This window comes from Heptranchias perlo, chromosome 17 (genome assembly GCF_035084215.1).
Source record: "Heptranchias perlo isolate sHepPer1 chromosome 17, sHepPer1.hap1, whole genome shotgun sequence".
NCBI classification, from domain to species: domain Eukaryota; kingdom Metazoa; phylum Chordata; class Chondrichthyes; order Hexanchiformes; family Hexanchidae; genus Heptranchias; species Heptranchias perlo.
In genome coordinates, this window is record NC_090341.1 from 30,420,686 (window position 1) to 30,445,757 (window position 25,072).

The following is a 25,072-nucleotide window of genomic DNA, read 5'->3' on the forward strand; positions in this document are numbered from 1 at the left end:
TATCCCTTTTGGTTGATGAACAGTCCTGATTCACGTGGCAGTCACTGGATTGCTAGGTGTGTGCAATCAATTGCCCTGCCCCCGTGGGAAGCCAGCGAGAGAGTTGAAACCCACTGCCCTCTCAATCTGGCTGATGTCATCGCAGGGGAAGTTGACGTAGTCGGATGCCCTGGCAAACAAGCCATCCATGACCTGTCATACACACTTATGAGCAGACGACTGAGAGACCCTGGAGATCTCACCAGTTGCGCCCTGGAAGGATCCAGAGGTGAAGAAATTGAGGGCAGTGGTGACTTTGAATGTGACGGGCAATGCATGGCCACCAGGCCCAGCTGGAAGCAGCTCTGCATGAAGGAGCATGCAGATGTCTGCGAACGCCTGGCGACTCAATCATAGCCTGCGTAGGCACAGCTCCTCAGAGAGGTCCAGGAAGCTCAGCCTCTGCCTTTACGCCCTCTGACGTGGGTAGTGCCTCCTGCGACCTCGGCCCCTCCGTTGGTTCCCTCTCTGCTCTTATGCAGGTCCTTGTGGCGCACCTCTGACTTGTGCACCTACAACCCCCAGAATTGCACGCCGTGCCTGCCGCGGATAGTGATGTGCCTCCTCCCCAGATCCACTGTTGAATAGATCCAATGCGCCCCCCCCCCCATCCTGATGTTGTCAGTTTGAGGGGGGTCCAAATTGTGGGTAAATATGTCTGAACACAAGAATTCTCAGTGTGAACAAAGAAATCTCAGTCTAAGCTCAAAGAACTCGCAGCCAAAGGTTTGTCTGAGAGAACTGAGTGCCCTGCTGCAAAAACTCACCTTTTATTTGCATGTGTCAATCACTGGTTTAAAGGTCTAAGTGAGGGTCGGCTCCAACTCATCTCCACTTCCACAGCATGTTTCAGAGGCCACGGGAAACAGGTTCAGGGAGTGTTTCAATCGTTTGTGTAACACAATACACAAAAGGTTAATCCCCTTAAGTGCTTTAAGTATGTAAATTTGCCCTTTTAATATCAACCCGCCAGCTTGAAGTGCCGGTGGGACTTCCGGGTGTCAGAAGCACACACGCATCCAAACGTGTCTGGGTCAAACCCGGAAGTGGGTACGTTGGAGCCGGGATGTGGTCCCAATCCGAATTCTCAGGATTTTCACTGCCCCCCCAACCCTGGGGGGTTAAAATTTACCCCTGTAAGTTAGAAATGACTGTTAGTGATATTAATAAATGGACATATGTGTTCATATAGCATTCCTCTGTTTGCTATTTGAACAGATGCACTAACTAGTTTATTTTAAATAGGCAAATGCCTACATTAAAATAGCAAACAAAGGATGTCATACTCAAGTCTGCTAATATTGCTGACAGTAATATCTAGTCTTCTAAATGAACTGTCGGGTAATCTGGCCTGAACAAATACAGGATTCACAGGCATTAAATATGGGCGTTTCAGAATAATTTTCTTTTTTGTGCAGAGAACATAAAGCCAGCATAGATACCCGAGTACCAAATTCCTTTAATAATACCCTTCTGAAATAAACTACTACAGTGCAGCTTATGGAAATATATATTACCTTATATATTGTGATGTTTTCAGTTTTCATTTTGAACAAAATCTTCTGCCATAATGTCAAACAGAAAACAAACAGGACAAGAGTGGGTTGTACCCAAGAGTACAGCCTTGAGTGCTGATAACTGTTCTTTTGGCATATTGTACAAATGTAAAACTGGGATCATTAATGATAAGGTTGTTCTGTTAACACTAGAAGTGACTCACCCTGCCTTCAAGCGTGCTGGCAATGCAACAGCCTTTTCTAATATTTTCTGAACACTGGAAATGTGCTTATCTTTTTATTTGGAGATGTGATGCAGTGATTAGTGGCATGCTGCTTTTAACACGTAGAAAAATTGTTAGCTGCAGCGACAAAAATATGATCACATTAACCTCTGGAAAATCTCTAATGGGCAATTCAGTGTGGTGCAGTTGAAAGCTCACACTGTTAATGCAACTTAATCCACCCACTTTGCACTTGAATGTTATGATAATTCAATGACTATGAAACTAGTCCTAATGCACACTTATACACTTTTCCCCATTACTCAGCTACAAAACAATATCTAGCAATATTCAGCAATGACATTGCAGACATTAATTCCTTCTGAAAGTGTCATTAGACATCAAGGCCACTGTATGTATACTGTTATCTGTCATTGGAACAAACATGGTTAACAAGCAGGAAATAATAAACTAGGAATAGACATTGTACATATGATTATAAAACAGCCGTTACCAGGGCGTGAGGTACACGCTTGTAATCTGATCTCGATGAACAGATGACATTTCTTAATCACTCATAAATTCTGACATTAGCTGATTACATTCTAGTCTGTACTGATGCAAGGCATGATGTGGCTACAAGAATCCATCAACAGTCATTGGTAGTGGTAGTACTCTAGTATAAGCTGTACTGTTTGAAGTACTTAGAATTACATAAAATTACATAGAATGTACAGCACAGAAACAGGCCATTCGGCCTAACGGGTCCATGCCGGTGTTTATTTTCCACACAAGCCTCCTCTCTACCTATCTAACCCTATTAACATATCCTTCTATTCCTTTCTTCCTCTTGTGTTTATCTAGCTTCCCCTTAAATGCATTTATGTCAGTCGCCTCAACTACTCCTTATGGTAACGAGTTCCACATTCTTACCACTCTCTGGGTAAAGAGGTTTTTTCTAAATTCCCTACTGGATTTATTAGTGACTATCTTATATTTATGGCCCTAAGTTCTGGTCTCCCCCTCAAGTGGAAACATCTTCTCTACGTCTACCCTATCAAACCCTTTCATAGTCTTAAAGACCTCTATCAGACTTCTCTTCTCTTTTCTAGAGAAAAGTGCCCCAGCCTGTTCAATCTTCCCTGATAGGTATAACCTCTCAGTTCTGGTATCATAGTAGGTACAGCGCAGGAGGAGGCCATTCGGTCCATCATGCCTGTGCCGGCTCTTTGAAAGAGCTATCCAATTTGTTCCATTCCCCTGCTCTCTCCCCATAGCCTTGTAAATTTTTTCCCTTCAAGTATTTATCTAATTCCCTTTTGAAAGTTACCATTGAATCTGCCTCCACCGCCCTTTCAGGCAGTGCATTCCACATCATTACAACTTGCTGCGTAAAAAAATGTTTCCTCATGTTGCCTCTGGTTCTTCTGCCGTTCACGTTAAATCTGTGTTCTCCTTATTTATTCCATCAAAACCATTCATGACCTTGAACACCTCTGTCAAATCTTCCCTTAACCTTCTCTGTTCTAAGGAGACCAATCATATTATGGAAAAGAGGATGGTCAAGAGCAATGTGGGCACCTTAAAAACTGGTAATGATGATATTGTAAATGAAAATAAGGAAATTGCAGACATGTTAAATAATTACCTTGTGTGGTCTAACCAGGGCTTTGTATAGCTGTAGCATAACTACTACCCCCTTGTATTCTAGAACTATAGATATAAAGGCCAGCATTCAATTAGTCTTTTTGATTATTTTTGGTACCTGTCCATAACATTTTAATGATCTATGTACATGGACCCCTAAGTCTCTTTGGACCTCCACTGTTTTGTGCTATTCACCATTTAGAAAGTACTCTGATCTATCCTTTTTAGGTCCAAAGTGGATGACCTGACACTTTCTAGATGAATTAAACTGCCTGTACAGCAATATACCCAGTGTCCAAAATAAAATGGGGGAACTGGAGGCAATAATCCATAACGAGGAACCAGATGTAGTAGGAATAACTGAAACATGGCTACATGAAGAACAGGACTGCCAACTGAATATTGCAGGTTATAACATAATCAGAAAGGATTGGGAAGGAGGTGAGGGGTGAAGTAGCTGTATTAATTAGAGATAACATAATGACAGTAGAAAAAAAGGGCATAACTAACAGAAGGATAGAAACAGAATCCAAATGGTTTGAAATAAAAGATAAGGAGTAATAGGAGTAACACTAATAGGAGTATACTACAGACCACCTAATAGTGGAAAGGAGGTGGAGGAAGAAATGTGTAAGCTAATATGCAAAATGAATAAAGGACATAGAATAATAATCATGGGAGATTTTAACTACCCTCCAAATAAACTGGCAAGAAAGACATAGGTAAAGGGGTACAGGGAATGGAATTTTTACGTGTGCAGGACTCCTTTCTTACCCAGTATGTAAAAACCCAACCAGAGAGGAAGCACTGCTGGATCTAGTAATGGGAAATGAACCAGAACAGATAAGAGAAGTAAGCATAGGGGAACATGTAGGCAATAGCGATCACAACATAATAAGGCATAAGATAAAGATTGAGAAGGACATAAGTAAGACAAAGACCAAAGTAATAAATTGGAAAAATGCTGTTGTTAATGGATGAGAATGGAACTAGGGAAAATATAACCCTAGTTCGTGTAATCTCTCCTCATAATTTAACCCCTTGGAGTCCAGGTATCATTCTAGTAAATCTAAGCTGCACTCCCTCCAAAGCCAATATATCCTTCCTAATGTGCGGTGCCCAGAAATGAATGCAGTACTCCAGGTGTGGTCTAACCAGGCTTTGTATAGCTATAGCATAACTTCTACCCCATTGGATTCTAGTCCTCTAGATTTAAAGGCCAGCATTCGATTAGCCTTTTTGATTATTTTCTGTACCTGTCCATGACATTTTAATGATCTATGTACATGGACCCCTAAGTCTCTTTGGATCTCCACTGTTTCGAGCTTTTCACCATTTAGAAAGTACTCTGCTCTATCCTTTTCAGATACAAAGTGGATGACCTCACACTTGCCTACATTGAAATCCATTTGCCACAGTTTTGCTCATTCACTTAATCTGTTAATTTCTCTCTGTAATTTTATGCTTCAATCTACATTGCTTACAATGCTGCCTATCTTTGTGTCATTGGCAAACTTGGATATGTGGCTCTATCCCATCATCTAGGTCATAATAAATACAGCGAATAGTTGAGGCCCCAACACAGATCTCTGTGGGACACCACGAGTCACATCCTGCCAATTTGAGTACCTGCCCATTATCCCTACTCTCTGTCTCCTGCCGCTCAGCCAATTTCCTAACCAGATCAATAATTTGCCCTGAATTCCATGAGCTTCAACTTTAGTTAACTTTATCGAATGCCTTCTGGAAGTCCATATAAACAACATCCATAGACATTCCCCTGTCCATCATTTTAGCCACCTCTTCAAAAAATTCAATCAGGTTCATCAGGCATGACCTACCCTTTCCAAATCCATGCTGGCTCTCTCTGATCAGCCGAAAATTTTCAAGGTGTTCAGTCACTCTATCCTTAATTATAGGCACCAGTAATTTCCCAACAACAGATGTTAGGCTAACTGGTCTATAATTCCCTGGTTTCCGTCTCGCACCTATCTTAAATAGCAGAGTGACATGTGCAATTTTCCAATCTAAAGGAACAGTTCCTGAATCAGGAGAACTTTGGAAGATTATATTTAGAGCTTCCGCAATGTTCTCATCTACTTCCTTTAAAATCATGGGATGGAAACCATCTGGTCCTGGAGATTGTCACTCCTAAGTGCCATTATTTTCTTCATTACTGTTAATTTGCTTACGTTAATTATGGTGAGTGAGTCCCCATCCCTGATTCAAAATTAGCTTCCTTGGGGCGTCTGGCATGCTTTCCTCTTCCTCTACTGTAAATACTGACGCAATACTGACATGGACCACGACAACTGGATTCTCCCCCTCCTGTAAGAAAAGCATTATACAAGCTTTCTGTTTAATATTGTAAACCTTGTTAGGGAAAAGCATTATGTCAGTTTTCCCTGTGAACCAAGGCTGTCTATTTATCTAAAACAAGCTGTTTATGACCTTGTGCAAGAGAGGGCCTCTGAGTAATGAGCATCTGCTGTCATGCTTATTTCCTGTTCATAACATGGGTAAAGGGAGTTATCCATACTTTGGTAGTAGTGCGAGATGCTTTAGACAGAGATAAGAGTTATTAATAACCCGGAGACAACTAATCATGGGGGAGGTGGTAAAGTCAGATGATGTGTGTATAAAGGAGTAGGACTGATGGCAGCCCCATGAGACAAAGGATGATTGATGGGAGGCCCATATACAGCTGATTGTGTCTAAAACTTATATCAAGTTGGGAGCTTCTTCGTATTGATTAGAACGTTCTTGGAGCAAGGCTGGACCGCTCAACTAATCAAAGACCTTCGAGAGGTGCATCTCTAATCTTTGTACAGTGATACACTTTGTCAGGTTGTATTATATTTAATTGTACTCTTGTATTTCAACAACTTTTACTTATTATAACTTCTTAATAAAGTTATTATACTTTGGAACAAAACACCTTGCAGCCTTTTTGCTTAAAGGCTCGAACAGTAAAATATATTACTAACATTCCCTTTCCAAGTTCCTCTCCAGTTGCTCCGAGATGTCCTTCACCCGTGCACCAGATAGGCAAGACACCCTCCTGGACTCTCGCTCGCGACTGCAGAAGATGCTATTTATTCTGATCCTTCCCCCTTGCTAAGCAACTCTGATCTTACCTATTCCTCTGTACATCTCACCTTACTGTGGAATAAAGCAGCTTATGATTTGAACCATACTTTGCCTCATCTGATGTAATTGTTCTGCCTGCAAAGAGATTGAAGAAACACACGTGCAAAGAACACAAGTATCCGGTTCATATTGCAAGGAAATGCTATTTTTACATCCCCGGGCTACACTATCGTACAAGTAGATATAGGGTTATATGAGTCAACTATCATAATACTAAGATGTTCAGGCATCTTATGGGAACGACTGATGCCGCTGAACCCTTGAAGCTGTCCATGGCAGACCTGAATTCGTAACAACAATAATCTCTCCGAATAACAAAGAATAACAAAAGAGCACATTCTCCTATAATACAACAAATCCAGTGAACTTAAGACAAATTCATCTTTCCTTGCACTTACTTCCCCAGGGTGTGCCCTGGCATTGCTTCCTTTGTGTCACACTGGCTTGGTGCTCTGAGGGGAAATCAAAATACCTGGCATCTGTTGCTGTACTAAAAAATGGCAGCCTCAGCCAGCCATTGCCATTTCACTGGGCCCTGGATCTGTGTCCCAACCGATCACTGGCTGGCCTAATGGCAGCTATGAGATGAGATGAAAGCCCCGAGAAGCAACTGCCTACATCTTGGCTGCAGAGTCTGGAAGCCAGTATACATGGTACTACATATACCAGCATGTGTACTTCCACAGAGGAGGAGGTATTGACTGGTAACAGGCCATTTCTGAGGTAGGGACTGTCGCAGATTCCAATGAAGCTGCCACACATGAGAAAAAACAGGGAATTACAGACCAGTTAGCCTAACATCAGTAGTGGGGAAAATGCTAGTCTATTATAAAAGATGTGATAACAGAACACTTGGAAGGCATTAACGGGATTGGACAAAGTCAGCATGGGTTTATGAAAGGAAAATCATGCTTAACAAAACTACTGGAGTTTTTTGAGGATGTAACTAGTGGAATAGGTAGGGGAGAACCAGTGGATGTGGTGTATTTAGATTTTCAGAAGGCTTTTGATAAGGTCCCACACAAGAGGTTAGTGTGCAAAATTAAAGCACATGTGATTGGGGGGAATATACTGGCATGGATTGAGAACTGGTTGACAGACAGGAAACAGAGAGTAGGAATAAACAGATCTTTTTCCGGGTGGCAGGCAGTGACTAGTGGGGTACCGCAGGGATCAGTGCTTGGGCCCCAGCTATTCACAATATATATCAATGATTTGGATAAGGAAACTAAATGTAACATTTTCAAGTTTGCAGACAACACAAAGCTGGGGTGTTATGTGAGCTGTGAGGAGGATGCAAAGAGGCTCCAATGTGATTTAGACAAGTTGGGTGAGTGGGCAAGAACATGGCAGATGCAGTATAACGTGGATAAATGTGAGGTTATCCACTTTGGTTGTAAAAACAGAAAGGCAGATTATTATCTGAATGATGATAGATTGGGAAAAGGGGAGGTGCAACGAGACCTGGGTGTTCTTGTACACCAGTCGCTGAAAGCGAGCATTCAGGTGCAGCAAGCAGTTAGGAAGGCGAATGGTATGTTGGCCTTCATTGCAACAGGATTTGAGTACAGGAGCAGGGAGGTCTTACTGCAGTTGTACAGGGTCTTGGTGAGACCACATCTGGAGTATTGTGTGCAGTTTTGGTCTCCTTATCTGAGGAAGGATATCCTTGCCATGGAGGGAGTGCAACGAAGGTCTACCAGACTGATTCCAGGGATGGCAGGACTGACGTATGAGGAGAGATTGGATCGACTAGGCCTATATTCACTAGAGTTTAGAAGAATGAGAGATGATCTCATCGAAACATATAAAATTCTAACAGGACCAGACAGACTAGATGCAGGGAGGATGTTCCCGGTGGCTGGGGAGTCCAGAACCAGGGGTCACAGTCTCAGGATACGGGGTATGCCATTTAGAACCGAGATGAGGAGAAATTTCTTCACTCAGAGGGTGGTGAACCTGTGGAATTCTCTACTACAGAAGGCAGTGGAGGCCAAGTCATTAAATATATTCAAGAAGGAGATAGATATATTTCTTAATGCTAAAGGGATCAAGGGATATGGGGAAAAAGCGGGAACGGGGTACTGAGTTAGACGATCAGCCATGATCATTTTGAATGGCGGAGCAGGCCCGAAGGGCCGAATGGCCTACTCTTGCTCCTATTTTCTTTGTTTCTATGCCATTGATGCCCACAACAAAGAACACGCTTCTCTGATGTTAACACAAATGAGGGCTGGAAACTCAAGAGTCACAGCTGTCATTTGCTACACAGCCTCGGAGACCGACCTCAGAGCTTGCATGTAGGTGTGATCTCCCTCGCGCATCCTTCTATTCAGGAGTTCAGGGTCCCACAACTCCGATGCCATGGGCAGCCTTCTCCTCAGCCTCCGCTGGGAGGTGGCATATTGGTACCCATTCCCCATTCCTCCAGCTCCCTTGTGCACTGCGAATCACTTGGTGTGACATCCTCACCTAAACTATCTACGTCCCCCGGGTAAGTCTCTTAGGTGGTGCGCAAGGGTAAAAAAGCAAGCGACAGAGGGGGTGAGATAGATGGGATTGTATTTTGCTGGGTGGCAGGGAGAGAGAGATTGAGGTTAAATTTGATAAGGCCCAAAACCGGGCGTGGGAGTCGCGGTTAACCCGTGCCCGGTGTTAGCGATGCAGGCAGCACACGAGATTCATGCTGCATCTTCATTACCATGATTCCCATGTGCAGCCAGCTCTACCCGTGCTGTTGAGTGGCCGAACGCACCTGCAGGAGGCTCGCCATGGGGCATGGCCAGCACTAGGCAAAGGCAGCCTGCACCTTTTAAAGGGGAGGTGCACTGTCAATGGAAGCAGTGCAGGATGACAGGCAGAATGGCTGGAGCGGCAAGAGAGAGTGCCCCGAGGTTCTCCGACAACGCACTGGAGGCCTTAGTAGAGGGAGTGCAGGAATGGAGGGCCATCCTGTACCACAGGGTGGCAGGAGACCCCCCCAGACACTAACTGCGGAGACAGTGGAAGGAAGTGGCCGTGGTGGTGAACGGCAGGAGTATAGCACCATGCACCTGGATACAGTGCCGGAAAAAGTTCAATGATTTGACACGAATGGTCAAGGTGAGTGAACGCAAGTGTCGAGTGGCACATCCCACCAACTGCAGCACTGCTCCACGCACGACACCCCCCATCACCCACCCACCAACAAATGCTGCCCATCCGTACGCTGCACTTTGGATGCTGCATCTCACCCTCACATAGTACCACACTTGCAATCCACACACCCACTCACAGGTCACACACACTGGCAGCTATTCAACCATGATGGGTACTTCACCCAAACACACTGCAGGACACTCACTGACACACTTCCCTTTGTGTTGCAGGAGAAGGTGGCGCGTAACAGTCAGCAGACCGAAAGACCCGAGGGAGGACAGGTAGGCCTACACGTCCTCACCCCCTTGAAGGAGACCATACTACACATCATTGGGCGGGAAGTCGCCGCGGCCGAGGCCACTGACGACACTGGAGGTCCCGACGAAGGTGGTCTCTGCATACCTAATCCTCCTTCTCATTACCCACATATCCCTCTTCCCACAATCTGGTGCATGTGCTGCAGATGGTACCAGCACCCACGTCTTACTCATGCCTATTGCCGCGCCACAACTCAACCCATCTCCCTTTGTCACTGCAGGTGCCTAAGAACTGGAGCCGGCACCGTCCGAGGAGGAGGAGGACGCCGATAACAAAGCTGCATCGTCACTCGATCTTACACTCGCATCCATCGGCTCAGAGACTGACACCGTGTGTATTGTAGAGGCTAAGTTAGAGGAGGGATCTGCACATGGTGAGACACCGGGCACAAGTGTGCAGGAGCTGGGACGGGGGGGGAATGGATAGCACAGCTGCCAGCTCACCGGAGGGCGAGGTCGCACAATTGTTCTGCTGCCGAGGCGTCAGATGATGACTTTGATGGGCCAGGCTACAGAAGACGGCTGATGGGCGTACACCACCAAATGCTTGGTGCACTGGAAAGCCTGCCAGAAAGCCCGTGCACAATGTCAAGGGGCATGGAGGAGTCCACCTCGAACTTGGCACAGGGCTTTGCGCAGAACTTGGAGCCCATCCTTACCCACATGGAACAGGTGGTCATCTCCATCTGCACACCTGTGGAACCCACCGTGATGCAGCGTCTGATGACCGACGTCATGGCTTCCAGTGCAGCAAAGACCAATGTCATCAAAGGTCTGCATGCTTCAATTGAAGCTCAGACAGCTGCTATGGCAGCTCAGACCGCTGCTTTGGAAGTGCAGACTGCTGCTATCATGGCTTTGGCTACCACCGTGGAACGGGGCTTCCAGGACGTCACAGCTCTTCAGCAATCCGTTGATTACCATGAGTGCTGAGGCACCATCGTGTGAGAGTGGCAGTGATGCCATGGCAGTCGAACCTGCTGTCCTCTCTCTGGACAACAGCATTCTTGCTTCCACCCCTGCCACTCCTCTAGTACCCTTGCTGTTGCTTGTCAGCCAGCCAGGGCAGACTGTTGCAGCCCAGGCCGAGATGGTGCAGTCTGAAGCCGAGCCCTCCTGGCCCAGAGCTGCTCGAGGTCGTCCTCCAAGGCCGTCTGCCGCTCCTCCATTGAAGACCAGCAGCCTTCCACCTCCCATGCTCCAGCCACTGGGGATGGACCTCGTAGGAGCACTAGGAAAGGCAAAGGCACACGAACGACAGGCACTGAGGGAATGCACAAGGGTGAATAGTGTAATGTTTGATACTACAGTTAATGCGTTACGTTAAAAATTTGGATTTGAAGTTGCAGTTGGTGGTGGTTTTTATTCATGTGATGAGCTGCGGGAGGAAGCAATGTGTAATCATAAGGAGGGCGATGTGATGGTCATGCGGGAGAGGATGGGTGGGGAGTGTAGGACTGTTGTTGACTTGGGAGGTGTTGTTGAGGTTGTGATATCACTCACGAATAAGGTGAGCACGCAGAGCCCTGGCAGATAGGGCCTGTGCACCTCATTGCCTCCCTGCATCTTCCTCCTCCTTCTCTTCCTCTTCCTCTTCAGCCTTCTCCTCCACCTCTGGCTCAGGGTCTTGGCGTATAGGCGGTGACAAGGGCTGTTCCCTCATAAGGGTGAGGTTGTGCAGCGTGCAGCATACAAAGACGAACCTTGACACCTGATCAGCGGAGTACTGCTGGACTCCTCCAGAACGGTCCAGGCAGTGGAAGCGCTGCTTTAGGAGGCCTACAGTGTGCTCGATGATGTTCCGTGTGGCAGCATGACTCTCATTGTATGCCTGCTCTGCACGTGTGCGTGCGTGTCTGACCGGAGTCACGAGCCACCTTGTGAGGGGGACAGCCCTTGTCACCCAGTAGCCAGCCTTCGACTTGCTGAGCCAGTGCAAAGATAGTTGGGACATTGGACTGCCTCATAATGATGGCATCGTGACTGTTGCCAGTAGTGGCCAGGGGCTGCAGTAACCTGAGATTCCCAGCTGCTGACACGCAGGCAAGAGCAACTTTTGAACTGAAGTAACCTGAGTTCAGTCGCTGGCCTGAGCTGGCTGGAACCGGTTTGAATTAGCTAAGTTTTGTGAAAGGCAAAGGAGATGTGATAAGACATAAGTCCATATTTAGGAAAGGAGTAATGAGGTAATGCTACCTAAGTCCTTGGGACAGAGCCAATGAGGAGAAGACACAGACTTAGGCGAGCAAGCCTAAACCAACGGGAGAGACTGCACAGCTTGAAAAGATAAGATTCGGAATAAGAATGAAGAAACTGGGGCGTGGAGCCAGAGCGAAGACTCCGGAGACCAATCATCACGGAAGTGGAAGAACCTACGTAGAGACGACGTCGAGAGAGAGAGAGAGCGGAACGCCTGGCCAGCGTCAGCTCTCCTCTTCGGGTATTATCCTTTATATTCTGTGACCACTCAGGGAGCGTCAGAGAAACCTAGTGGGTGTGCGTTTAGATCCTAGTTTGGGTATAAAACTGTATCACCTGGTGCAAACTGCATGTCTATATCTAACCAGACGTATAAGCTATATGTATATGATCTAACGGCGTGAATAAAGCGAATTGAGAGTTAAGAGAGAATTGACACTTCTCCTCTTTGTACTAAGCCAGTAACCGTAACCAGTGACCTCCGGTCAACACCAGGGTAGCGGGCATTGACCTGCATGATGCACTACAAGTGGTCACACACTGGCAGAGTGGCAGGGGTGGGAGCAGGAATGCTGTTGTCCGGAGAAAGGACAGCGGGTTCGACCGCCATGGCGCCACTGCCACTCGCACGGGACGGCGCCTCAGCACTCCTGGTAATCAGCTGGAGAACCCCTTTCTGTTCATAAAGTTGGCCAAGTTGAGATGTGGAGCACGCATGGCTATATGCGTGTAGTCAATGGCACCCTGCATCATGGGGGAGCCCTCGTGCTCACTCATCCTGCTTCTCTCTGTCAAGAGGGAATGTGATGAACCTGTTGCACAGCTCATACAGTCCCTCTGTGACCCTCCCTTATGCAGCAGTGCACTGGAAACTGCGCGATGTTGCACATATCGCCAGCAGAGGCCTGAAAGGATCCAGAGTGGTAAAAGTTCAGCATCACGGTGTCCCTGAGAGCCATGGGCAATGCTGTCCTTGCCCCGCTGAGGCTGCAGTTGTGGCTGCAGCAGTTGACAGATCTCCATCACAACCTCTTTGGTGAACCACAGCTGTTGGATGCACTGATCTTTGCTCATGTTGAGGTAAGAGTATTGTTCCCTGAAGGCCCTCGTGGGATATGGCCCCCTGCTCAGTGCCCTGTGCCTCCTTCTCCTCCTCCTCCCTCCCCTCGCAGCTTGACCTGCTCTGCGTGGCCTCTCTGCATGCTCTCAGCCGTGTTCTATGCCCAATGGGAGCCCTAGCAGGCCACCCATGGTTGCCGGGAATCTTGTTCAGCACTCTGTTGTAGATGACACCAACAGTAATGCAGGTCCTGCCAAACCACTCTTTATATACTATAGCAACACTATTCAAATACAGGAAGCTTCAATAAACATGTACAATTGTACCAGCGGCCTGAAGCAGTAACCCAACCATTAGCCTGCAACACTTGTATGATCCCGTTAAATAGCGCTGATGTGGGGGGGGGGGTCCTCCAGGCCGTCTAAGACAATGTTCAGCTGTTCATGGTTAAGAAAGTTCGTTGGCTGGAGTGTTGAGTGCCAAAATGGTGTCTATCCCTTTAAATCAGCATTGCACACAATCTTTCGCATATTCTCCCTACTTTACATGATGCCAGCGTTCGTTATCTGCCCGTGCGCAAACGCCTTTACCAAAATGGCTAGGAGCGTGCGCGCGCATTCCGGACACCATATTGGGACCTTAGGAGACCGCGTAGCACCTGAAAAACAGGCCCTAAACGGCCCAATTTCTAGCCCATTATTTTGGGAGAATGCTGATTAAGAGCTGTATAAAATGACTTTTATTTAGTCATCAAATTTCATCTCTTGCCATCATTTATTTACACTATATCACCTGGTGTTACTTTGCAGATCCAATATTAACAAATATAAATATTCCACAAGTAGCACCTCATTATCCTATTTTATATACTACAGATAATTATTACTAGAGTTTTAAATGATTTAGGTATTGAGTATGTGCTTTGATAGCCTGATAAAATACAGTGAAATTACTCTAACCTGAAATGTCTGTGACTTTAGCCCAAATTTTTATAAAGGTACAAAAAATGTACATGCAAAGACATTTAGTAACCACAGTAACACCTAAATGTAATGTTTTGCTGTTCAACTAGTAAATGTATGTATGTGTAAACACAGCCACAAATATATACACTGAATAACAGAAATGAAAAGATGACTAACTGCCTAGTATTATTTTTAGGAATTCAAGGTGACATCAGGATATCATCTTGAGAATATCTGCACCCAACACATTCTTTTATACATTTACATACAATCTGTAGTGTGTCACGTTCTACCAGATTGCTAATGCACGTGCTTATAAACACATTGATTCTGCTAGCTCCCTTGATAGCTCAGTTGGTTAAAGCAGTGTGTAGGTGATCCCTGGTTCAATTCCTAATCTGCGCAAACTATTCCCAGCAGATGTTACTACAGCACCAGCTGAAGTGGTGTAATTGGCAACAGTATCTTTAAGCAAGGGCAAATCATCCAGCGTTACTGCTCCTGATTACTGGAAGCACGCCTGTGTGGATATCAGGTGGGGACCGGATTGGGCTCTGCTGCAATGCCGTACAAGGTTAAATAGCCTGTCAACACAAACTGCCAAGGCTCATAAGTGAAGAAACTGCACCCTATCATTGAGTCATTATCTTCAAGAGGGAAACACAGGAAAGGAAACTGGCTGGAAAAAAGTTTTACTGTGTAAAACTCAAAACTACAACTGCAGACCTCGAGTGCTGTACAGTAGTAAATTACACATATATAAAAACAATAGCATCCAGCCTTTGATGAACAGACATTTCATTACAAGTTTTAGATGTGGATCTAACAAGGCTAAATCAATGACTTTCAGTTAGTGATTCTGTCTTTATGACTACATGCTGATCATCATGTACATTAACTAAAACAGTAAGTCTATTACCACCCAAATTTGGAAAGTAATAATAATTTATTCCTATATTCCATCACTTATTGATCAGAGCTGAGTTTTAAAAAAAATTATTTGCAGTCTTCACCCCAGGACAAAGCAGCCCGCTTGATTGGCACCCCATCCACCACCCTAAACATTCACTCCCTTCATCACCGGCGCACTGTGGCTGCAGTGTGTACCATCCACAGGATGCACTGCAGCAACTCACCAAGGCTTCTTCGACAGCACCTCCCAAACCCGCGACCTCTACCACCTAGAAGGACAAGAGCAGCAGGTACATGGGAACAACACCACCTGCAAGTTCTCCTCCAAGTCACACACCATCTTGACTTGGAAATATGTCACCGTTCCTTCATCGTCACTGGGTCAAAATCCTGGAACTCCCTTCCTAACAGCACTGTGGGAGAACTTTCATCACACGGACTGCAGCGGTTCAAGAAGGCGGCTCACCACCACCTTCTCAAGGGCAATTAGGGATGGGCAATAAATGCCGGCCTCGCCAGCAGCGCCCACATCCCATGAACGAATAAAAAAAAAATTTCACTGGTCTCCATGTCCCAGTGTTTAAGCACTCAAACAAATCAATAAATAATCTGAAAAACCTTTGATGGTGTTCGTACAGCACAGAATTGTGTTCAGTTTAATTAAATCAAATGAAAGCCAGCTGAGTTCAAGATTACAGAGTTCTTCAAATCAATAAACTGGGGTAACCTGAAAATTTGCCATTTTGATGTGTTATAAATCTAGGATGATATTTAAGTAAAAATCCAAGGGGATTATGATCATGAAAATTAACATTAAAAAACTATATATTTTAAAAGGAAAGGAGAAAAAACATTCTATATTTATCACTGTAATCTGAAAGTCACAACTTTTACCAACCCACTACAATTGAAAAAGCTATTGTTATGCAAGTGAATGCAACTATATGTTTTTCACATGTTGCACAGGTTGCACAAAGTCCCTGAAATTAGGGAGATCCTGTGAAACTTATCAATGAATGTCACCGTGTTTTACATTGATAAATTTCTCAGGGTTTCCTTGATTTCACGGAACTTTTAAGGAAACTGGCCAAGATATGCAGCCTATTAAAAAAATGTACTATCCTACATACTATGAAAAAATAAAACCAGAATATGCAGTGCCTGAAAACTAGTAGCTCAAAAGATAAATAAAGCATTAATTTAGTCAACATCCAGTTGCAAGAAAATCTGCAGAAGGCCTGACTCAGGCAGATGCCTCATACGCCTGAAAAATTAGGCATTTTAAAATCGGAGTGGAGTAGGAATGGAGTGGGTATATCATCCAGTCCATTTTAACCGCTAGTCTGCCGGGGGAGCAGAAATTCCCCTCATTATCTTTATGTCTGGGAGCGAGAACAGCCAGACAGTGACGTACTGTTTTTGTTATGATAACTGCTGACAGAGTGGTGACATTTTTGAAATGCAATGTCTTGAGGCAAACTGCGACTGAATTTCTGTCAAACAAAAGATTCCCAGCAATAAAACCTGTGCCCCTTTAAATGATAAATATATTGAAACTAATTTTGAAAGCTAAGAAATAATATTCTTTCAAAAACATGTGCTTATCATGATGACGAATCATTTCTGGAGGCAGCACCTCTGAGTTAGTCACACCAGATCACAACGTGCAGCTCTCATCATTCTGACAATGTTTCTTAATCTTAGCCTCGGAAACCATGCCCTACTGCCTCTTTTGTGTTTTTTCCATTTCCAGTACCGTCTACCCTCACTCACTGCCTCAGATTGCTCAATACTGCTCATTCCATAAATTTGAAGCAGTTTTGCACTGCTAGTTTACTCACCACAGGATTAAAACTGTTACTTACTTTAAGCGTTTAACAGCAATAAAAGCATAAACGGAGATTTTCATTTCAATGAGATTGAGTTGGATCAAAAGACAACATTCTACCCTAATGCTCCAACCAATCCCCCTAGGAACAGTAACTGCACACAGCCTTTGTGTAAATTGCCCTGCAGACACACATGGCATGAAAATCAATAATCTTTCAGGAAGGGTCCATGGATACTTGTGAATTTCCCAATCATGAAATACTGAATCCCAGTCTGGAGAAGGCATATAGTACCTAGCTGGAAAAAAAGACATGCTTAATCCACAGTACATGTAAAAAGAAATTAGAAAGCTACTCACGTTGGTTTAGAAGCTTCAGCCTGATCAGTTTGCAGTTTCTCTCCTCCCTCCACTTCCATTGTACAATACACAATGCGATTTGGAGCTAAAGACTTTAGACCCTGCACTTCCATGATCACTACCTACAAAGTAAAACCATTCAATAATGCAATTTCTATCTTTCAAAGCATTTTTCCTTTTTATTTTAGTGAAATTTGTAAACATTAAAGAGAGTATCATGCTCTCCCAGGTCAGGTATAGCACATTAATAGCACGTCTTGCCCCCAACCTCAGAAGGATATCTACTACTGCACCAAAGTGATTTTCATTTCCCACACTATCCAGCCTTGTAGCCTCTCGAGACTGCAATTAATGTCAGTTTATGGGCAGCTTCATAGGCTCATAGTCATTAGAACTTGTACTGAAATTGGACAAGCTTATTTTAATAGAGGACTGTTAGATCCATCAGAGAGGGGATTCTTTCATCCCATCAGTTTGAATGAATTCAACCTAGATGCTAGAAGTATAAAGACAGCGTGCTAACCCACTGAATTCTTCACCTCCCAACTTCAACTTCTTAATTTATTCACTAAACAAATGCAACAAAATTTCCACCATGGAAATCTTCAATTGATTTCTCCCCATGTTTGCAGTCATTTACTTTCATGACAGCTTCCTATAGTTAGGAAGGTATAGTAGTCAACAGCATTCACAGGAGGCAATGACCTCCATGATTTACTGATAGAGGTACTTGTAGCAGTTCGAACTTAACAGTGGCTGTTATTCCTTTGCTCAAGGTGGTTAACCAAGTACCATATAATCTCCACATTGAGCTCAACAGAGAAATCTTTAGGAATCATTTCTATAGTTTGTAATTTGAGGAATGTGTTCTAAAGTGTTTGGATCTCAACCCCATTTAAGGTTGTCAAATTTGAGTGTCAAGCAGCTCTGGGATTCAAACCAATGTCCTCTTGACTATAAAGCATTCTGGACTCACAAACAATTGTGTTTAACATTCAGCACATAGTTCATTATCAAAACTACTTTAAAATCTAACTAAAAATCTAAAAAGGAGTTTATAGGATTGGTGAGAAAAACTTGCAAAAAATCATAGTTGAGTTTTGACAGGATAGTTTGGTAATAGAAATATATCCAAGCTTCATGGTCCTTTTCTTTGTTAAGCTATTTTACGTTGCAATTTCATAGAATGGATGGCCCTAGGTTCTTCCTTCATGAATTCCTTAGCCAAGTAACTTAGGCAGATACTAAGCCAAGCCAATGCATTCCTCTGAGGTTTGGCTCACAGCAAAGTAAAACATTTCATCTGAGGACCAGGGGGAAAGAAAATCAGTGGGCAAGTTAACTACTTCAAAGTTAGTCACCTAGACAGAGGCCTGAAATATACCACATGTCGAGTCAGTTAGTCTTGGGTGGACCTAATCAGGCTGTAAACAATATCATAAAATGGGAAGATCAAAAAAAAGTATTCTTGCTTGACAAATCCTATTATTCTGGCTTTACAACATACGATACATAACTATTGTTCGTTGTCCTCTCACCTCAAGTGTAAAAGACAGCACAACATCAGATTTGGAGAGCTGGTTTTCATTTTCCTCTCCCATGTCAATGATTGAGGTATTATGACTGCGTTTCAGCTTCTGAAGTTTGAATTCCGAGCCTCCTTTGGATACAGGCATACTCTCCAGATTTGCCATCAGTAGATTTACGGACGACTTAAGCTCCTCAATAAACATGTTTTCCATTTCTTTTGACACAAACTTTAGAAACTTGCGTTCCTACAAAACAGTGAAAAAAATGTTATGCAATGTAATTGTATTTATCACACAAAGCAGAAGAGTGTACTATTCACCTTACATGGAGTAATCCTCATTCTTCAAAAAAGTTACCTTCTACAGACCATGAGTTAGACCAACTACTAGTGAGGAAATCACAGTGATCTTGTCATTTTAAGGAACTTCTACTATCCATGCGACCTTCCTATTCCATACCCTATAAATGGTACACACCGCCTGAGGAAGGGGAAAGCCCCCGAAAGCTTGTGGGATTAAAAATAAAATCGTTGGACTATAACTTGGTGTTGTAAAATTGTTTACAATACCCTATAAAGGGATCTTTTCCCAGAAGAGGCAAACCAGCATAAGGTTTGGCAATGACTTAGCCTTTTGAAGTTTTTTTAGAATTAGGTTGTTGGCAAAGAAAGTCAACAAAATAAGGTTAGTCCATAGCACTGAATCAACATCTCCTTTTTCAGTGAGAATCCCAAAGAATTCAGCGCCTTTTTGGGGGAGCCAGTCTGCCCCTAGGAAGAGTTAGAACAGCTCTGCCTTTATATGTTTTATGTGATGTCTTTTTTAGTGGTCAAATCAGAGCAATAATCTCAAGTGAAGGTGTGAGGCTTAACCCAAATGGTTGCATTGTGACTATCCTTTGAAGCTATTTGTTTGAAATTGGCTCAGGTAATAGCAATTGCCATAGTGGAATGAATTCCAACCGAATCAAAGTAGGGGGTGGACTGTTTGGCAGTAATTATGCAGAATGCAATAGTGAACATTTACATGGTGAATTTTATGCATCCTTACAGGTTGATATGAAATGGGAAAAAATATAGCACAGTTACTTCCAGAGTCAGGTGAAATGAAAATATCACCCTCGATAGGAAGTTGGAGTGAGGACCAGCTCATTGTAATGTTCAACAAGACAGACAAGTTCAGTGATTGGGTACTATTGAGACCTCTCAACCTCTGAAACAGCCAATCAGTGACATATGGTCAAAATCAGGTACTTTCAAATATTGCAGATTTAAAAAAATTTGTTCTCAAGATGTGGGCAACACTAGTAAGGCCTCATTTATTGCCCATCCCTAGTTGCCCTGAGAACATGACAGTGGGTCTTCACAATGAACTGCTGCAGACCTTGTGGTGATGGTGAACTTCATAGTGATTGTTTATAACTAGGTGGCTTGCTAGGCCCCTTCAGAGAGCATTAAGAGTCAATGCCATAGAGTAGGACATGAATCACACATAGGGCAGACCGGGTAGCGATGGTAAGCTCCCTTCTCTAAAGGATATTAGTGAACCAGTTAGGTTTTTACAACAATTCGGAAGCTTTCATGGTTATTTTTCTGGGACTAGCCCATAGATTACCAGATTTATTCAATTATTTTCACAATGTGCCACGGTGGGATTTGAACTTAATACCACTAGTCCAGTACCACAACCACTAGGCTGCTAACATATGTTTTTTTGTGCAGGATATAGGACTATGGTTATAGGCCATGCATCTGTGATGGACGACAGAGGGCAGCAATTGGCAGCTTCGATCATGTGGCTATAACTGCTCCTGATTGTGAATAGACAGTACTGAAGTTGAATTTCTACGGGGGTTCTCCGATCATCCACCATAATTTTGGCGGTAGATCCGCAGAAACCCCAGAAAAAGGACACTACGCCGTTTCTCCGGGGTTTCCGTGGATCTTCCTGGAGAGGTTACGGTGGACGATCAGGAGAACCCCAATGGAAATTCAACTCCTTAGTGGACCATAAATTAACATTTCCAACAGATGATTTGATTATGAAGTTTGGTTATCTGGTATTCCAATGCTGATAACAGAAACATGTTTACATGTTTAGACCTGGAGTGGGAAGATTTTCTCCGTGAGCTGAACCTGAAGGAAAGTCTTCCTTTCCTCATTGGCTAACTTCTCACTGTAGAAGTGCAACTGGGAATTGAGAAGAGGATGACTTGTGATCATGCTTGTGCTTTTTGATCTTAACAATTGCAGTTTTAAAGACTATCCAGCTTTAATGGTGTCCTAAAGAAACTGTATCCTTTATTTGCCTTCCTAACGGGGTCTGACCGAACAAGTACATAACAAAGTTGTAGACTGGAAGAAAGCAATAGACATGATTGTTGTTCAGTGGAACGGCCTTCCTGTGATTGACGCTAATTTAGAAACCAGGGCTTGACATGCATCAGAAAAGTTATTTTTATTTTTAAATCAAGCAGAAACTCAAAAACACTATAGAGGCCACGGCCTGGGGATGGAAGAAGTACATTTCAGAAAGTGCTCAAGCTGATTGCAGAAAAGTAGCTGGGTTTGGCAGTGGGGAGGGCAGGGGTTGGTCTTATAGGTGAGAAAAAAAGAATTCATATAATACGACACTTACTAAATAGACCGTAAAGAGACAGGAATCTTCACTGGATTGGTACTTAATCCAGGATATGTGTAAGATGTAGAAGAAATCGCATTCATTGTAAATGTACATTGTTCATTATTTAGAACTGTGTTTCAAAAAACACATACACCTACAATTTCAGTGCATATACAGGAAAAGTATTCTTTTGGGGGTGGGAGTCATTTACACAAGGTTTCCACCCCAGAATTGATTGCCACCCAAATTCTCTTGCGCTTTTTGGCTTTTCCTGCAATTCGCCCGGCCGAGTCCCGAGTGAGCTTATTTACATATGAGGGCCAGCGGTTCTGCAGCTCTGAGTTTCCTGCTTTTACACATGCAATATACTTGGGTAAGTTAGACCCCAATATCAGCCTAGGTACAATACAGGCATCCATTTGTCAGGTGGCTGCAGTAATTTACTGGAGAGCTGAGGAATTCATTACCATTGGCATTACAGCAAGACAGAGCAAAATAGGGCCATCCAGTTTTACAGGGTTTCTGGCTTTCCAAAGTCCATGTTGCAATATATGGCACCCACGTTGCTTTGCGAGCTCCTACAGAAAACCCTCTCAACAGGAAAGGTTTCCACTCCATGAATGGACAAATTGTATGTGACAACGTATAAAGGATTCTACATGTCAGTGCTGGAAGTTGTCACAATGCATTCATTCATACTTCATAATTACATCATCGAGTTACATCTACAGCACAGAAACAGGCCATTCGGCTCAACTAGCCTATGCCGGCGTTTATGCTCCACACGAGCCTCCTCCCACCCCTCTTCATCTAACCCTATCAGCATATCCTTCTATTCCTTTCTCCTTCATGTGCTTGTCTAGCTTACCCTTAAATGCATTTATGTTATTTGCCTCAACTACTCCTTGTAGTAGCACTTTCCACATTCTTGCCACTCTTTGGGTAAAGAAGTTTCTCCTGAATACCTTATTGGATTTATTAGCGACTACCTTATATTTATGACCTGTAGTTTTGGATTCCCCCACAAGTGGAAACATTTTCTCTACGTGTACCCTATCAAACCCTTTCATTACCTTAAAGACCTCTATCAGGTCACCCCTCAGTCTTCTCTTTTCTGGAGGAAAGAGCTCAAGCCTATTCAGCCTTTCCTGATAAGTCTCCTCAGTTCTGGTATCATCGTGAATCTTTTTTGCACCCTCTCCAATGCTTCTATATCCTTTTTATAATTTGGAGACCAGAACTGTGCACAGTAATCCAAGTGTGATTCAACCAAGGTTCTATACAAGTTTAACATAACTTCTCTTTTTTTCAATTCTATTCCTCTAGAAATGAACCCCAGTGCTTTGTTTGCTTTTTTTAAATGGTCTTATTTACCCGTGTTGCTACTTTAATGAGTTGTGAATGTGTACCCATAGAACCTTTTGCTCATCTACCCATTTAGACTCTTATTATCCAAGCAGTATGTGACCTCTTTATTCTTCCTACCAAAATGCACCACCTCCCACTTATCTATATTGAAATTCATTTGCTAATTACACGCCCATTCTGCAAGTTTAATGTCTTCTTGTATTTTGTCGCATTCATCCTTTGTGTTAACTACAACCCCTAATTTGGTGTTGTCCGCAAATTTTGAAATTGTACTTCCCATTCCCGAGTCCAAATCGTCTTTATAACTTGAGAACCACAGTGGTCCAGGCACCGATCCCTGTGGCACACCACTTGCCACCTTTTGCCAGTCTGAGTAGCTACCTCTACTTTCTGTTTTCAGTTTTGTAGCCAGTTTGCTGTCCATTCTGCTACCTGTCCCCTGACTCCACATGCTTTGACCTTAGTCATGAATCTACTATGTGGTACCTTATTGAAGGCCTTTTGAAAATCCAAATATATTACATCTACTGCATTAACCTTGTCTATTCTTTCTGTTACTTCTTCAAAGAATTCAATAAAGTTGGTCAAGCATGAAATCTGTGTTGACTATTATATTTTCTAAATGTTTTTCAATTACATCTTTGAGTAAAGATTCCATTATCTTTCCTACCTCTGATATTAAGCTAACTGGTCTATAGTTCCCTTGACTCGTTCTATCTCCCTTTTTAAAACTAGGAATCTCATTAACTGTGAATTTGGCCTTTCCTGACCTTTTCAGAGAATAAAATCAGATCAGCAGATCACTTGTGGGTGACAAAACTACTCACTACTCCCATGGATAATAACCCCACTAAGAGTGGCCCAAACAGTAGCAGAGGAGCACTACAATGAGACTCATGACTCTAAAAAAGTGGCCTTAAAGGGATGCTTTCATTACCTAGACAGGACTGGAGGGGCTCTGCAGTGCGCTCTGGCTCATGTGTCGCTCATAGCCAGCTGTGCCCTGCATAACTTTGCCATACAAAAAGCCCTGAACTTGGACATTGTTGGGGAGGCAGCCCTAGGTGCTTTGGAGCCAGAAGTACATGGAGGAGAGCATCAGGATGATCATTACTCAGAGGACTCCTCAGTGACTGCTGCAAGGGTCATCAGAGCACAACTCATCACTGAAGTCTTCTCTTTGGTTTAACATAATCTACCTTTGGCACCAGTGCCTTAATTGTTTCTCCCCCAATTTCGAATATAGGATCAAACCTTCAATCCACCACTCGTTCTAGAGCATCGGCACTTTTCGCCCCTACATTGCCATTCCAATAATCACATCTGATTGAATAATCAGCATCAAAGAAGTGCATTCTTTCCTGTATGATTCTACCTCAGTGAACAACTAAACATGACATAAATTTGCATTATATTTTAAAGTGGGCAGCCTTTGTCTCTGCCTCTGCTGGGAAGGTGCCACAAGCACACCCACTCCCCATTCCTCTGGCTCCCTTGTATTCTGTGAATCACCCGGTGCTGTATAAAATATTTGTGACCTTTAGTTTCTCGAACTGTTGAATGATTCTTTAGCAAACTGTGCGGAAACATCATTGGCTGATGGAGTATAAAAATTTACACAAATTAGTGAAATTATGAATTAAGTGTTTAGTGTCAATGTGCATTTCTGGCACATCTAAACTTTGAATAATCCATTCCAATGAGCACAATGTTTATTGATAACTTTACCTTTTTAATTTCAAGTAAAAATAGTGAGTTAGTAAATGCTGTTACATACGTAATGTATCCAGTATCTTCAATATTACACGTAATGTCAATATGTGACATACATATTGTCATTTTGAAGGCATAAAGGGCTGGATTTTCCTGCACTATGCCATCCAATGTTTGTGCACTAGTGTGCATCTATTCCAAAAATTAAAACTAAAACAAGAAAGGTGACCCCACAGATACGGAGGAACAAAGGCCAGGATTTTCTCAGAGCTGCTCCCGCTCCACCGCCGTAACTTTGCCAGCAGTGCAGTAAACGGGGTAACTGCCGCACTTTCAGTAAAGTTATGCCAGTGAAGTGGGGGCAGTTCCAAGGAAATTCCCAGCCAAGGGTGTATTTGGATACTGCATTGTGTGCATGTAAAGGACTGTTAATGCATTGGCCAGATGGGGCACTTGGATGAAGGTCTTGTCAATGATAGCCTGACACTGGTGCTGCATTATGCTG

At 43.5% G+C, this 25,072-nt stretch overlaps 1 protein-coding gene across 4 annotated transcripts in view; it reads right to left on the bottom strand.

The window, feature by feature from the left end:
• The window catches only part of cadpsa (Ca2+-dependent activator protein for secretion a), a 416,704-nt gene that overhangs the window by 219,857 nt on the left and 171,775 nt on the right, over positions 1–25,072 (bottom strand). For all 4 annotated transcript variants that reach the window (XM_067998838.1, XM_067998836.1, XM_067998835.1 and 1 more), the window contains exons 5-6: positions 18,874–19,110; positions 17,336–17,457 (exon numbers count right to left, since the gene is read on the bottom strand). In XM_067998838.1, the coding sequence (XP_067854939.1) occupies positions 17,336–17,457; positions 18,874–19,110 (359 nt within the window). The remainder of the gene's footprint in view (positions 1–17,335; positions 17,458–18,873; positions 19,111–25,072) is intronic.